Source organism: Staurois parvus, unplaced genomic scaffold (genome assembly GCF_062004578.1).
Source record: "Staurois parvus isolate SC_StPar_1 unplaced genomic scaffold, SC_StPar_1.0 ptg001291l, whole genome shotgun sequence".
Taxonomy (NCBI): domain Eukaryota; kingdom Metazoa; phylum Chordata; class Amphibia; order Anura; family Ranidae; genus Staurois; species Staurois parvus.
In genome coordinates, this window is record NW_028319087.1 from 723,522 (window position 1) to 739,429 (window position 15,908).

At 44.5% G+C, this 15,908-nt stretch overlaps 1 protein-coding gene across 4 annotated transcripts in view; it reads right to left on the minus strand.

Moving 5' to 3' along the window:
• IFT56 (intraflagellar transport 56) overlaps positions 1–15,908 on the minus strand; it is a 555,685-nt gene that overhangs the window by 416,049 nt on the left and 123,728 nt on the right. For all 4 annotated transcript variants that reach the window (XM_089660945.1, XM_089660944.1, XM_089660942.1 and 1 more), the window contains one exon: positions 15,673–15,818. In XM_089660945.1, coding sequence (XP_089517071.1) covers positions 15,673–15,818 — 146 coding nt within the window. The remainder of the gene's footprint in view (positions 1–15,672; positions 15,819–15,908) is intronic.

Below are 15,908 nucleotides of genomic sequence, written 5' to 3' on the forward strand. Positions count from 1 at the left end.
AACTGAACTGCATATTCCAGATCAGGTATAACTGATGATTTGTACAGGGGTAAAATGATATCTGTCTCTCTGCAGTCTATACCTTTTTTAATACAAGAGATGACTTTGCTCGCTTTAAAAACTGCAGCTTGGCATTGCCTGTCATTATTAAGCTTATGATCTACCAGAACTCCCAGATCCTTCTCCTCCATTGATTCCCCCAGTTGTATTCCCCCTAGTATGTATGATGCATGCATATTCTTAGCCCTCGAGTGCATAACCTTACAAGTAAGGGTCCCAACACTAAACTCGGGGTACACCACTAACAACCCTAGACCATTCAGTATGAATCATTAAACACCACTACTCTGAATATGATCTTTTAGCCTGTTTTCTATCCATTTACATACAGAGTTTTCCAAGCCTGTAGAATTGACCTTACACATTAGCCACGTGTGGGGAACTGTGTCAAACGCTTTTGCAAAATCCAAGTATACCACGTCCACAGCCACTCCTCTGTCCAAGGTTTTGCGCACCTCCTCATAAAAAGAAATAAGATTTGTTTGACAACTTCTGTCTTTCATGAATCCATGCTGTCTGTTGCTTAAAATATTTTTTTCAGCAAAAACTCATCTATGTGGTCTTTTCTTAAACTCTCCAGTATCTTCCCAACTATAGATGTTAAACTAACAGGTTTATAATTACTTGCTAAAGATTTTGATCCCTTTTTAAATAGGCACCACATTGGCCTTCCGCCCATCCAGTGGTACTATGACAGTCATTATAGTGTCCCTAAATTTAGAAACAATGGCTTTGAAATAACTGAGCTAAATTCTTTAAGGACATGGGTGTATACCATCTGGTCCAGGTGCTTTATTCACCTTTATTCTGCCTAAATATTTCTGGATCATATCAGTTGTGAGCCAATGTGGATAATCTGCGGCTGTGTCAATACCATGCCCATTATGGACAAAAACTACCCCATGCTCCTTTGTATACACAAGAAAGTATTTAATAAATTTGACTTCTCTTTGTCCCCAGTCACCCACTCTAGATTATTTTGCAAAGGGCCTACATGCTCGGACCTGACCTTTTTACTATTAATATATCTGAAGAATTTTTGGGGGTTTTCCCTGCTATCTTTTGCAATCTCTCGTTCGTTTTCAATTGTTGCGGCCTTGATTTCCTTTTTACATATTCTGTTATGTTCTTTGTAATGTTTAAACGATGATAGCGTTCCTTCAATTTTATGGGTTTTTTTAAACTCTTTTCTTATTATCTATAGCTTTTTTTAACTTTGGCCGTAAGCCACATAGGTTTGATTTTTAGCCTTTTAAACTTGTTACCCATGGGAATATATTTTGCAGTGTGCTAATATACAGTCTTTTTGAAGAACTCCCATTTCTGTGTTGTGTTCATCGATGCCAATATTCCTTCCCAGTCTAAGTCTTGGAGAGCAGCTCTCAGCCTTGGACAATTAGCTCTCAAAGTTGAGTGTTTTTATTTTTCCCTGTATGCACCTGTTGTTTACAGCTAACAGTAAATTAAATCATATTATGATCACTGCTATCCAGATGTTCTTTTATATGGACATCAGTAATAAGCTCTGCATGGTTTGAGATTACCACGTCCAGCAGTGCATCATTGTTGGAGACTCTATGAACTGTACCATAAAATTGTCCTGTAGTAGGTTTAAACTTTCTTCCCTTTAACTGTTTCTGCAGCGCCATTAATCCAGTCAATTTTTGGGTCGTTAAAATCCCCCATTATAATCACCATCCCAGCCCTTGCACCCCTTTCAATCTGCAAGAAGCTGAGTTTCCACCTCCTCATTAACACTAAGCGGCCTAAAACAAACTCCAAGGATTACCTTTCTAGTATGCTCCCCCATGTGCAGTTCCACCCATAATGCTGCAGCCTCTCTTATCAACTAGGTCTTCTTTCACACCTGCTCTGAGGTCACATCGAACATAGAGACAGACACCACTATCTTTTTACCCTGTCTCTCCGAAAGAGAACATAGCCAGGAATATTAATTGCCTAGTCATGTGACAAATGAAGCCAAGATTCAGCAATACCTATTAAACCATAGTTATCTTCATGCACCAAAGCTTCCAACTCACCTATTTTGCTTGGCAGACTTCTGTCATTGGTGAACAAACACTTTATTTCATTGACACCTTGTGCACACTTATTTTGCATATTTTTTTTTTGTACAAATTGTACCAATTCCAATGGTTGTTTGTAACATGGGAACCTTATCACCTGCTATAGCCCTCCCCATTCCACCCACCAATAAGGACTGACACCTGTCTGATTTGTCTGCCTCATTATAATCTAATTTTCCCTCCCCCTCGATCCTAGTTTAAATACTCCTCCAGCCATCTCATAAACCTCTCTCCCAGCAAAGCAGACCCCCTTCCATTTAGGTGCAAACCATCTCCAGCACATAGGTTGCACCCCAATAAAAAGTCAGCCCAGTGCTTTAGAAACCCAAGTCCTTCCCTCTTATACCAGGTCTTTAGCAATGCATTTAGTTCTCTAATCTACCCCTGTCTTTCCTGAGTTGCGCATGGCACAGGTAATATTTCAGAGAATATCACCTTGGAGGTCCTTCCCTTCAACTTGCAGCCTAGTTCTTTAAATTGATTCTTAACCACCTCAATATTGGGCACTTTTACCCCCTTCCTGCCCAGACCAATTTTCAGCTTTCAGCGCTCTCACACTTTGAATGATAATTACTCAGTCATGCAATACTGTACCCAAATGAATTTTTTGTCCATTTTTTCGCACAAATAGAGCTTTCTTTTCATGGTTTTTAATTAGCACTGGGTTTTTTATTTTTTGCGCTGTAAATTAAAAAAGACTGGAAAAAATTTTAAAACTGCATTTTTCTTTGTTTCTGTTATAAAATTATGCAAATAAGTAATTCTTCTTCATAAATTTACTTCAGTAAAAATAATCCCAATCGGTGTGTATTATTTGGTCTGTGTGGAAGTTATAGAGTCTACAAGCTATGGTACCAATCATTGAAAATTGAACACACCTGATCAAACCTAATGTACTGACTGTCTCATTTCTTGAGACACTAACAAGCCAGGAAAGTACAAATACCCCCCAAATTACCCCTTTTTGGAAAGTAGACATTCCAAGGTATTTATTAAGATACATGGTGAGTTTTTTTAACCTATATTTTTTCCCCCACAATTCTTTGGAAAATGAAGTACATAAAATGTGTTTTTTTTTCCACACAACTGTTATATTAACAGGTTATTCCTCTCACACAGCATATGCATACTTGCAGCTTCACCCCAAAACACGTTCTGCTGCTCCTCCTGAGTATGAGGATACCAGGTGTAAGACTTTTCCACAGCCTGGCCACAGAGGCCCAACATCCAAGTAGGACTTACAGGCGCTCTGGAGGCATAAATTACACAGCTCAATTCCTGACTACCTATCACAATTTTGAAAGCCCTGGAGCACCAGGACAATGGAATTACACACAAAATGACCCAATTTTGGAAACAAAACACCCCAAAGTATATTATATGAGGCAAAATTAGTCTTTTGAACATGCCATTTTTTTCCACAAGTTTTCAGAAAATGTTAAAGGAAAATGAAAATGTATTTTATTTTTTTTACACAAGTTGTCCATTTATAAGATATTTCTAACATATAGCATGTACATACAAAAACAATTATACCCCAAAATACATTCTGCTACTCCTCCTGAGTATGGGAATACCACATGTGTAAGACATTTCCACAGCCTGGCCACATACAGAGGTCCAACATCCAAGTAGGACCTACAGGCGTTCTGGAGGCATAAATTACACATCTCATTTCCTAACTATCACAATTTTGAAGGCCCTGGAGCACCAGGACAATGGAATTACCCTCGGATACCTGCCTATCTTCTGGGAGTGCTGCGCTGCTTGTACTCACCACTGCGCTACTGCTGGATGCCTGCTCCTCCTCAGATCTACTGAACTGCTTTGTTTGGACTCTCTCCTCCTCAGAATCTGTTGCTGACCCACTGCTTTCAATTGGCTCATACTCAGAATCTGAGTCTGACACAGAGGGTTCCCCGCCGCTCTCATCAATCATACTCAGTATCTGAAAAGCCTCCTCGCTAGTGTATAACTTTTTTTAGACATTTTGATGTTCACTGGTAGAGATGTTTATCACTGGTACAGATGTTGATTTGACACTGGTACACTGTGACAGATATTGAGCACTGGTAAACTATGACAGATGTGGCTTTGACCCTGGTAGGCCGTGACAGATGTTGATCACTGGTACAGAAGTGGATGAGCACTGGTACACCGTGACGGATGTGGATCACTGATCCGGTGTGACAAATGTGGATCCCGGGTACTGTGACAGATGTGGATCACAGATGAGGATTATGGGTACAGTGACAGATGTGGATCACGGGTACAGTGACAGATGTGGATCACAGGTACAGTGACAGATGTGGATCACTGGCACCGTGACAGATGTGGATCACAGATATGTATCACGGATACTGTGACAGATGTGGATCACGGGTAATGTGACAGATGTGGCTCACGGGTACTGTGGCAGATGTAGATCACTGGCACTGTAACAGATGTGGACCACAGATGTGGATCACGGGCATTGTGACAGATGTGGATCACTGGCACAGATGTGGATCACTGGCACTGTAACAGATGTGGATCACAGATATGGCTCATGGGTACTGTGACAGATGTGGATCACTGGCACTGTGACAGATGTGGATCACATATGTGGCTCATGGGTACTGTGACAGATGTGGCTCACTGGCACTGTGACAGATATGGATTACAGATGTGGATCACTGGCAGAGATGTGGATCACTGGTACTTTTATAGATGTGGATCACTGGTACTGTGACAGGGTGATGTGTGGGAGATGTGCTTGTGTGTACTCGCTGATCGGCTCGATTTCTCCTCACTTACGGGCTCTGTGTGAGGAGGCAGAGCCGTTCAACTGAATGGAGGCTTTGTTGACATCACATCACGACTGTGATTGGACACAGCTGTCACGTGATCAGAAGGGCCAATCAGAGGGCCCTTCTGCCGAGCGGTGTTGAGAGTGCGCAGCTGAGTGGCCATGAGGCTGCACTTGTGCGCATGTTCTGAAGGACGTTCCTGAACATCCACTCAGTACGGCAAAGCTCCCACCTGGCCATTTATGTGCAGTGGCCAGGTCGGAAGCAGTTAAGAAGCCTCCACCTTCCATGTATTCTTCATCGGTTCCAACATGGACCAAGACAGCTGGGTAATGCCCAGCCCCTCCCAGTAATTTATCAACCCAGTCCACTACATGCCAAACCCTGGCACCAGGGAAACAGCAAACCATTCAGTTGAGGCGATCCTGATAACAAATTATTCTATTAGTCCTTCTGATTATAGAATCCCCTATTACCACCAACTAAGCCTTTCTGCACTACCCTTCACCACCCTCCCAGATGGTCTGCCTCCCCGGCTGTTAGGGATATCAGTGAGATCCAGGGCTGTCACCCCTAAGCTTGCCACCCCCACATCTTCACCCAACTTGGCAAATCTGTTTGGATGCTCAAACCCAGGGCTGGCCTTCCTTTTCTATGAGCCCCTACCACTCCCGCTCGCTATAGTAACCCATCTTCCCACCTGATAATCCTCAATAGCCCCTCCACCCTTCACATAAATCCCATTAGCTACCTGCTCAGAGAGCAGAAGACCCCTTTCAAGGTTGTCGGTTCTGCCCAGTGTTGCAACTTGGATCTCCGGATCTCTAAAGCAAGTTTCTAGAAGGGCAACCCACTCACATCTGTCACAGCGGTATCCATCCTGGAGCTGCTGCTCCATTGTTACATAAAAGCGGCACACTGTACACTGCATAAAACCTTCAACCCCACTAGCACTCATTATCTCAGTTACAATATTAATATTACTAATAGGAAATATCAGTTGTCACTTACAGGTTAGTAGACTCCTGTTACAATCTCTTGTTTTCAACTCCGTTTTTTTTTTTTTCCCCATAACGTTTTATTAGGAACAAGGAAACCGTACAAGTCAAAAGTACAGCATAAAGGGATATCATGTAGATCACAATGATCAAGGCATACAGACAGGCACATACTATTAGGCAGTACAAATAGTCCGAAACCCACAATCAGTGCATACTGTGAAGAGGAAATACAGACTGCGAGGGAATACATCCAAAGTAGAGGAAGGGTTGTTCCAAACAGCAGTTTTGGGGGAGGGCTCTCCATGGGGCAAAGATATCTGTCTGGTCTGGGAACATAATAACCTGAAGTCCTTGAAGGATCAATAGGAGATGGGGCGTGGTAAAAAACCAGATAAGTCTACTTAGGAAGGGGTTGTGGGTCGGAATTTCTAGTAGCTATTTAGCAAGTCAAAGGGTATGTGTATCTATCAGTACCATTCTGTGGAAACTTAGGAGAGTGTGTATTGGAGAGTGCTAATGATGGTGTGACTTATGGGAGAGGAAAGAGGGTAGAAGAGGAGAGGAAAAGGAAGGAGGCGGGAAGGGGGAAGATTTCCATGCAGGAGGAGACTAGGAGAGGGGTAGGGGCAGAAAGAGGGGGAAGGGGTGGGGGAGGGGTGGGAGAGATGGGGAGGGGGATGGTGTGATGACTTATAGACTATTTATTAAGAAAAATGATATTACCCAAAAGAACATCTTAAAAGCTGACTGTCATGGGTTAACATCCTCGGTTAATTTCAAGTGACCTTCCAAGAAGTTACCACAAACAATGAGTGTAAGAAATTTGTCTAAGATACAATGAGGCTAAAACACCACTATTGAATTTCTGCAGGTGATCAAACAAAGTACCAAAGTGACAATGGTGAGAAGAAATCCTTATTGTCTTATTTCCTCCAAAAATCTTGGAAGATGTGTGATCACCAAACAAAACCTCTGAACTGTCACAATCAGCTATTGTATCCTGAGGTTAAAATCCAGTCTAAGCTGTTTACCCTAATTATTACACAATAGTGCTAGTAACTAGAAACTTTTCTATGTCACCTATTCTTGAACCGTGCATTAAACATAAGGTGAAAGTTGGGTAATTTAAAATAAAGAGCTTGGTATATATCAACGGAAATATTATCAAAAGTTATGTACCCACACACCAAAATCTATTCAACAAAGTTGGGTACTGCATCCCACTCAACTGAAGTTTGAAGTGATAAAATATAAGATGGTTTGTGAGTTGCGTAATTTCTATATTTCCAAAGGAAATCAGCCATTCCAATACAGTTCATATATCAGAAAAATGAGAAACCAAATGCATTAACATCTTTCTATGGTCTTTATTTAGGAGTTAGTAGGGAGATCATTTATACTTGAATAGGACCCATATATTTGATCCATAAAGACATATTATTTATATCAAAAAGTGAGTCATCATTAAGACCACCAATTCATTTGTGATACCTGACTGTCCCCGGTAGACAGGTAAGGAACTTCTATAGGTACGCAAACTTCTCAACCGTCCAATCAACAAGCCTGTTGGGAAGTCCTTCGGAACAAAGGACTTGTATGGTATAAAATGCCAAACACCTCAAATTGAAAAAATCTTCTACAAACTTAAATCTTCTGACAACTTTAACCTTCTGATATCTTCTAATCTTCTTGATCACTTCTGAACTACTCCAGAAACTACTTCTTCACTACTCTATTACCACTATATACTGCACTATACTCACTTGCCACCTGTGGCCATTTTGCTGAGAACTTCCAGCTGCCATTTTGAAGGAAAAGATTTTCGCCAGAGACGCTGATGCTCACTTAAATTCTGGTGCCTGACTGCCCAGAAACATTTCTTTTCCAATTGCATCCCACCAGGAGGCCTCAAAATCAAGATTCTGGGAGTGGTGAGACTGTGCCAAAATATTGTAATTTTCTTTTATATTTCAAACTTTCTAAGATTTACAACATTTGTATTGTGTGGTTAGGAATGTATTAAGGTTATCTATATGATTTAACTATAACTGTTTGAATATTGGTACTGAGGCTATATACTGCATACTAACTAATTTGTAGTGTTTTTGCGGTGCTAATTATCAGAGATATTTTGTTATTTCCCTACGGCCGTGGGAAATGGAAAATAATATCTGAAGCACTATAGGTTGCAACTAACCTCCCAAAATGTTGTTTTCCCTTATTTGACAATCATATCTTATCTGATACCGTAGATATTAGCGTACTATATCTTTGATTGTGTGTACGAATATATTCATCACCAGTATTTTGCGTTAGTATTAATATATATATAAATATTTGTACATAAATTTATTTATTTATCAAAAAGGCAAATTTTGTGTATATGGTACGAAATCATATTGGTAAAAGAACTCAAGGTAAATTATTAAGTAGTGATCAAATTATTAAGGTGTCCAAATTATTGGTTTCTTAAATATTTGCCGTATTTTAACGGCTGGAGGCACTGCAATATTTTGTTTAAGGGAGAGGACACCGCCCTAAGTATTTAGAATACATTTTTATCATAAACCACCACAATGGGGAGAGGGGAAGGGAGGAGGAGTAAGAGGGAAGGGGGAGGAGAAAGAGCGAAGAAGAAGAGGGAAAAAGAAAAAAAAAAGAAAAGAAAAAGGGGGGGGGCCTAGGGAACAACCCCAGGGGGTCAAGACTGGGATCAGTTCATCAGGGGTCTGACAAGAAGGCGAGTCGCATTTCCTTTAACTAAAAATGAAGAGAAGGGCACTCAGCTCCAGGGGGGAGGTCAGGTGGGTCTTTCAGTCAAGCAGACAAGCAGGGGCTTCAGGATCGGGGGCTATCAAGGAGGGAAACTCATAATGGAGCGATATTCGGGAGTCGTTTGAAAGTGGATCCAACAGGCCCATGTGTGCGAAAATTTGGTCGGATTGTCGCGTGATGTTTCGATGAGTTCCTCCATCTCTGCTACTCTATTCAGACGGATCAGCCATTCTGGAATCGATGGGGGGCGGGTAGAACTTCATAGGATTGGTATGCTTAATTTGGCTGCGTTTAACATGTGCATTGCTAGAAACGTGAAGTAAAGGCACCTGTGGATAGAGGTATGGTGGAGGAGACATTGGGCTGGGGAAAAGTCAAGAGGTAGAGAAGAGACCGACGAGGTTATGCGATGGACCCCTTCCCAGAAGGGTTGGATGGCAGGGCAGGACCACCAAATATGAAGAAGTGAACCGTCCTCGGAATCACATCTCCAACATGATTTGGATAGGCTTGGGTTAAAGTGATAGAGTTTGGAGGGGGTCCTATACCAGTGGGAGACCAATTTATATCCATTTTCTTGCGTAGATACGTTCAAGGAACCTTTATGTGTATAAGTGAATATTTGGTCCCAATCCGAAAGAGATAAATTGATGTCCAAGTCTCTCATCCAAGCTCGACAGGCTGGTAGTGTGAAGGGGATTGGTCTCCAAATAGGAGAAGATGTGTGGTGGAAATCAAAATGTCGCTGGGGTTCCGTTTTAGAACAAAGAGCTTCGAAGGGGGTGAGAAGGCAGGTCCATTTGTTGTGGTGGGCTTTAGAGCGGAGGAAATGCCTTATTTGGAGGTATGCCCAAAAGGGGAAGGTATGATCCTTCATGGAGGGGATGAGTGAGGCTAGGGACTTCAAATGGCCATTACAAAATAAGTGTTCTGCACGCATATGTTGGTGAGGCCAATGGTCCGAAAGAAAAGATGTGTGCATGCCCGGTAGGAAATCCGGATTCCTGCGTAGGGAGGTAAGAGGATTAGGGGCATAGAAATGGAAGCAGATTTGCAAGCCGATTGGATGATCTTCAAAGTTTCTCCAATCAGTGGATGTGTATGAAGTATCATGGGGGTATGTTTCGGTGGAAGCCAAGGAATCAATGTCAAAGGAGAGGGAATCCTCGAGGCGAACCCAAGCTTTTGTGGACGAATGCACATTCCAATCTATAATCCTGGTGAGATGACAGGCCCAGTGATATTTTTGAAGATTGGGGAGCCTGATACCCCCCCTTGGATTTGGTGAGGGTCAAATGAGAAAAGGAAATACGTGGCCGTTTGTAACTCCATAAGAACTGTGAGCAGATTCTCCTGCAAAGAGCAAAGAAAGCCGGTGGCAAGTGGATAGGAATGGTCTGGAACAGGTAGAGAAGGCGGGGGGGGGGATGTTCATTTTGAGGATCGCGGCCCTTCCGAACCAGGAAAAACATGGGCGATGCCAAGTCGAGAGGTCTTTCTGAATGGCTCGAAGGGCAGGGATAACATTTTTTACGTAAAGCTGCTGGAGAGTATTAGGGAGCTGTATGCCAAGATATGTAAGGGCTTCCGTTTCCCATTTGAACAGGAAGTGTGATTTACATGCAGCGACCACCTCTAGCGGAAGGGTAACGTTTAGAGCACAGGATTTGGAGAAATGCATTTTGAGATTAGAGAGGAATTGAAAGGAGTGAAAGTCTTTAGGAAGGTTGGGCAGGATGGTTCTGGGTTCCGATAGAAAAAGCAAAATATCGTCCGCGTTAGCGGCAATTTTATGTGTATGTCCCTCAACAGAGATTCCCTTGATATTGGGATTCATCCGGAGTTTACAAAGCAAGGGTTCTAGCGATAAGACAAAGAGAAGCGGTGAAAGGGGGCAGCCTTGACGTGTGCCTTCTAGAGAGGGAAGGGTCTCGACAGGTGTCCATTTACCCAGACTTGGGCCATTGGACTTGAGTACAAAGTCATGATGTAATAAAGCATATTCTCTCTTAGACCTAGTGTACTCAGGGAAGCCTGTAGGTAGTCCCAGGCCACCCTGTCGAAGGCTTTCTCCACGTCCAGGGAGAGAAGGAAGCCCGGCTGTTGTGAAGAATGGAGGAAATGGAGTATATTCAGGTCCTTGGTAGTATTGTCTCTCGCTTCCCTCCCTACGATGAAACCTACTTGGTCTAGGTTCACCAAGGAAGGGAGCAGCGGTATGAGTCGATTGGCTAAGATTTTAGCGTAAAGTTTGACGTCGACATTCAAGAGTGAGATAGGCTTATAGCTAGTAACTGAGGTTGCATCCTTTCCCCCTTTGGGTATGACAGTGATATGGGCTTCCAGGAAATGGTTTGGAGAGGCGGAAGGGGAATTGAAAGAATTGAAGGCCTCAAGACAGGGATCCCACAGGGTGTCTATGAATGTCTTGTAGTAAGCAACGGAGGCCATCGGGGCATGGGCTTTTGCCAGGTTTCATTTGTTTGAGGGCCAGGAGTAATTCATCAGAGGAGATGTTTTGTTCCAGGTCCTGTGCAAGATCATCAGAGTTGCAGGAGGGCTGTATAGGTGTAGGAAATTTATTAAAGCCTAACAATACATAAACGCAGTGCAAAACATAACACAGTGCAACAAACCAAACCTCCAACAAACAACCATACATACAACACTAAAAACGTAGTCAGGCAGGCCGAGTCGGTAGCAAACAAGGTACCAGGAGCAGGCGGGAGAGTGGTCAGGACTAGCTGATGTCAGTACAGGCAGAGTTCGTGCAGAATCAGGGTAGACGCAAGCAGGATCAGGATATCGGGGCCAAGCGAAACAGTACAACAAGGCACTGACTGCAGGTCTGGCCATTCCTTAAATACACCTCCTGCAATCAGCCTCAGGTGATGGCTAACTGCAGGCGTGAGCTTCTGGTTGCTGAGAGCACCCACAGGCTAGCCCTGGTACTGCAGCCCACAAGGCAGGTGAGTCCCACCACCATTGGCGAGTCCATTCCTGACAGTACCCCCCCCCTCAAGAAGCAGCCTCAGGACGCTCCAAATAGTCCTTAGTGGGCAAAATGTTCCACCGCCCGGGTCAGGTAACTGGCTGGATATCAGGGGCTGGCACATCAGGCTGGGCAGTGGGCGGAGGCACATCAGGCTGGGAAGCGGACGGAGGCACATCAGGCTGGGCAGCGGACGGAGGCACATCAGGCTGGGCAGCGGACGGAGGCACATCAGGCTGGGCAGCGGACGGAGGCACATCAGGCGGGGCAGTCGGCAGAGGCCATCAGGTGAGGCAGAGGGCACCGGGCCATCAGGCGAGGCAGCGAGCACCGGGCCATCAGGCGAGGTAGCGAGCACCGGGCCATCAGGCGAGGCAGCGGGCACCGGGCCATCAGTCAAGGCAGCGGGCACCGGGCCATCAGTCAAGGCAGCAGGCACCGAGGCATCAAGCTCTAAAGCGGGCACCGAGTCATCTGGCAGGACAGCGAGCACCGGGTCATCTGGCACGACAGCGGGCACCGGGTCATCTGGCACGACAGCGGGCACCGGGTCATCTGGCACGACAGCGGGCACCGGGTCATCTGGCACGACAGCGGGCACCGGGTCATCTGGCACGACAGCGGGCACCGGGTCAACTGGCACGACAGCGGGCACCGGGTCAACTGGCACGACAGCGGGCACCGAGTCAACTGGCACGACAGCGGGCACCGAGTCAACTGGCACGACAGCGGGCACCGGGTCAACTGGCACGACAGCGGGCACCGAGTCAACTGGCACGACAGCGGGCACCGAGTCAACTGGCACGACAGCGGGCACCGAGTCAACTTGCACGACAGTGGGCACTGAGTCATCTGGCACGACAGTGGGCACTGAGTCATCTGGCAGAACAGCAGGCACAGAGTCACCAAGCTCGACAGCGGGCACCGAGTCATCTGGCAGAACAGCGGGCACCGAGTCATCTGGCAGAACAGCGGGCGCTGAGTCACCAAGCTCGACAGAGGGCACCGAGTCAACTGGCACGACAGTGGGCACCGAGTCACCAAGCTCGACAGCGGGCACCGAGTCATCTGGCACGACAGCGGGCACCGAGTCATCTGGCACGACAGCGGGCACCGAGTCATCTGGCAGAACAGCGGGCACCGAGTCATTTGGCACGACAGCAGGCACCGAGTCATCTGGCACGACAGCGGGCACTGAGTCACCAGGCCGGACCACGGGCACCAAAGCACCAGGCCGGACCACGGGCACCAAAGCACCAGGCCGGACCACGGGCACCGAGGCACCAGGCCGGACCACGGGCACCGAGGCACCAGGCCGGACCACAGGCACCGAGGCACCAGGCCGGACCACAGGCACCGAGGCACCAGGCTGGATCACGAACACCGGGTCATCAGGCTGGATCGGGTCATCAGGCTGGATCAGGTCATCTGGCCAGATTGGACCATCAGGCCGGATCGGGCCATCAGGCCGGATCGGGCCATCAGGCTGGGTAGCGGGCACCAGATCATCAAGCTGGATAGGATCATCAGGCTGGGTAGGATCATCAGGCCGGATCGGGTCATCAGGCTGGGTAGTGTACACTGGGTCATCAGGCATCAGCCTGAACAATAGAAGGCAGGTTCACAGACGGCAGGCTGACCGGTTTGGATACTGGTAGGATTGTACTGGTTGGAAAGAATTTTCGCCTTTTCCTGGTTTTAGTTACTGGAGCACTGTAAGTAAGCGCAGGTTACTTTGTCAAAGGTCCAGCAAGCAAAATACAGGCAAGCTGGATTGAAGCAGTTAATTACATTATATCATATGAAAAAGTAATATATGAATATAGGAGGACAGCACAGAAATTTTATAATATTTGGCGTGAGTGGTGTAAGGTTGAAGTGACTGATAATGAAAAGAGATAGGAGGGATAGAAACAGAGAAATAATAATAAGATTAGAAATGTAAGGTAGTGGACAGCAGTAATCAGGATGACTGAAATGTGAGGTTGATTAAGTGCTTGGAACGAATATGTAGTAAATGTGTATTAAATAAATGTATTGCATTTTGTACTATTTTGTATGTATTTTAAATGTAAAATAAGCAATAGAGTATAAAAAAAAAAACGATATAGGAGGTTGGAATCAAGAGCTTGCTTTCAGGTTTTGCTGGTCATAACAAATTATGCAAGGAATTAACTTTGGCATAGGATGCAGCATCACTGAAGGAACACCATAATAGGGGGTTGGACAGCTACCTGGCAGATGAGGTTCAATATTGAGAAATGTAAAGTTATGCACTTGGCTGTCAAAAATACACATACAAAATACATATTATGAGGGGCTGGGAAAATCAGAATGAAGGAAAAGGATCCGGGGTGCTTGCAGATCAGGGGGTCTCCAAACTTTCTAAAGAAAAGAGGAGTTCAGTGAAGGGAAACAAAATTTAAAAGGGTGATGGAGGACCTCAATTATGAGGATCGAATGCATAGATTACAGTTAGGCTTCATCTAGATGTGTGGTTTAGCAGCAAAAATGTACAGTACAGCAGCAATAAGCAGCGGATACGGGTGCTTTTCTTTACACCATGTTTACCCAACATGTAGCGGTCAGCAGGCAGTGAGCCCGCTGAGTGCTACACACTACAGCAAATGTAGCAAGTGCCGTAAACGCCCTGCAACCATGTGCGATATACACAGTTGCTGCATGACTGTTGGCAAAAATGGGGTTAAAACAGCCTGTGAGGAGGCATCACATTGCTTCCTTACAACCTGTCAGTGGGTTCCAAAGTGCAATTTGAACGATGATTGTATTTTAAAGTAAAGGGAGATTTAGACCCACATTACAGTACAGTTCTACAATTTGTTTTTTAAGATGTTTAAGAGACTAGGTTGTGTTTGTGTACGATAACAGCATGTTTAGTGCATCTGCACAAATTTACAATACTATTCTCTTAATTCTACAGGCCCTGCACTTTCAGAAAATACTTGTTTTCAAGAGGATATTTTACAAACGTTCAGGGCTGTAATGTACTGTGAATAATAACAAAACTGGTGTGCCCAGCTAAGGGGCAAAATTGGAAACAATGCAAGCTAGAATTCATTGGCTCCTGTTCAAAAAGTTCACATTTGCTGATTATTCCTTCAGCAGAGATCACATGATTAAAGTTGTAAAGTTAAAACATTTTTTACCTTAATGCATTCTCTGCTGTGTGATCCCTCCAGCACTGTGCCTGGCTGCATCTGGTCTTTCGTCACTCCCTGCTCTCACAGGCTGCACTGATTGCAGCGGAGCCATTGACTCCAGCTGCTGTCAATCAAATCTTGTGAGGAGGGGGTGAAGCCGAGCTTCACACACTGTGTGTGTCTAGTCAAGAGTTGGCTGAGTCAGAAGTTGTAACATCATCAGCCCGCCTCTCTGACTCAGCCAATCAGAGGAAGCTTTGTATTCATTGACAGAATACATTGCTTTCTGAGTGGCTGAGCGCCGCTCAGAGAGACTCTATTGTGTTCCATGTCTGAGACAAGAAAGTCTTGGCTAACACCGCAACACAGTGCTTTATGATGTCAAGTGTACAAAAAGCTGGAGTTTAGTGTAAAAAAAAAAAATTGCCTTTCAAACGGTTTTAACATCTTAAAAAGCATATGGGCATACATGAGCTGCTGTGACTGAAAGAACTTCTGCAGCAAAGCTAAGCTCAAAAATCACTATTACCTATAATTATCCCAGGGAGTGGGGTAGGGGATCAAAAGATGACAGGTTTTGTTGTACAGTATCAGTTGATTTAGAGTATCAACTATCATTTAGCGTGTTTAAAAATTCAGTGGAGCTGATTGCAGCAAAGGACGTTCTGGGGATATAGAACTGTATTGTAAGAAAAGGGTGTTGAGTGAGTACAAAGTATAGTTCCTTGTTTGCATATGACAAATTCAGAAACCAAGCCTTCCAAATAATTAGTTTTCCATAATTAAAATAACACTTTTGATGCATACCTGTTCTCTAGCAATATCCTCTTGTATATATCTATTGCCTCTTGATAGTGTGACCTCATATAATGGATGGATGCAAGGCTCAGTTGATCTTCAATGATATCCTGTAAGTTCTGATGAAAGACCATGAGTCTTTTTTCATCATTGAACTGTTTTTAAGACAAAAAAAAAAAAGTTACAGTTACAATAGGAACACCCATGTACTGTAAATGCATTTGGAAATTCAACTGTGTCATGGA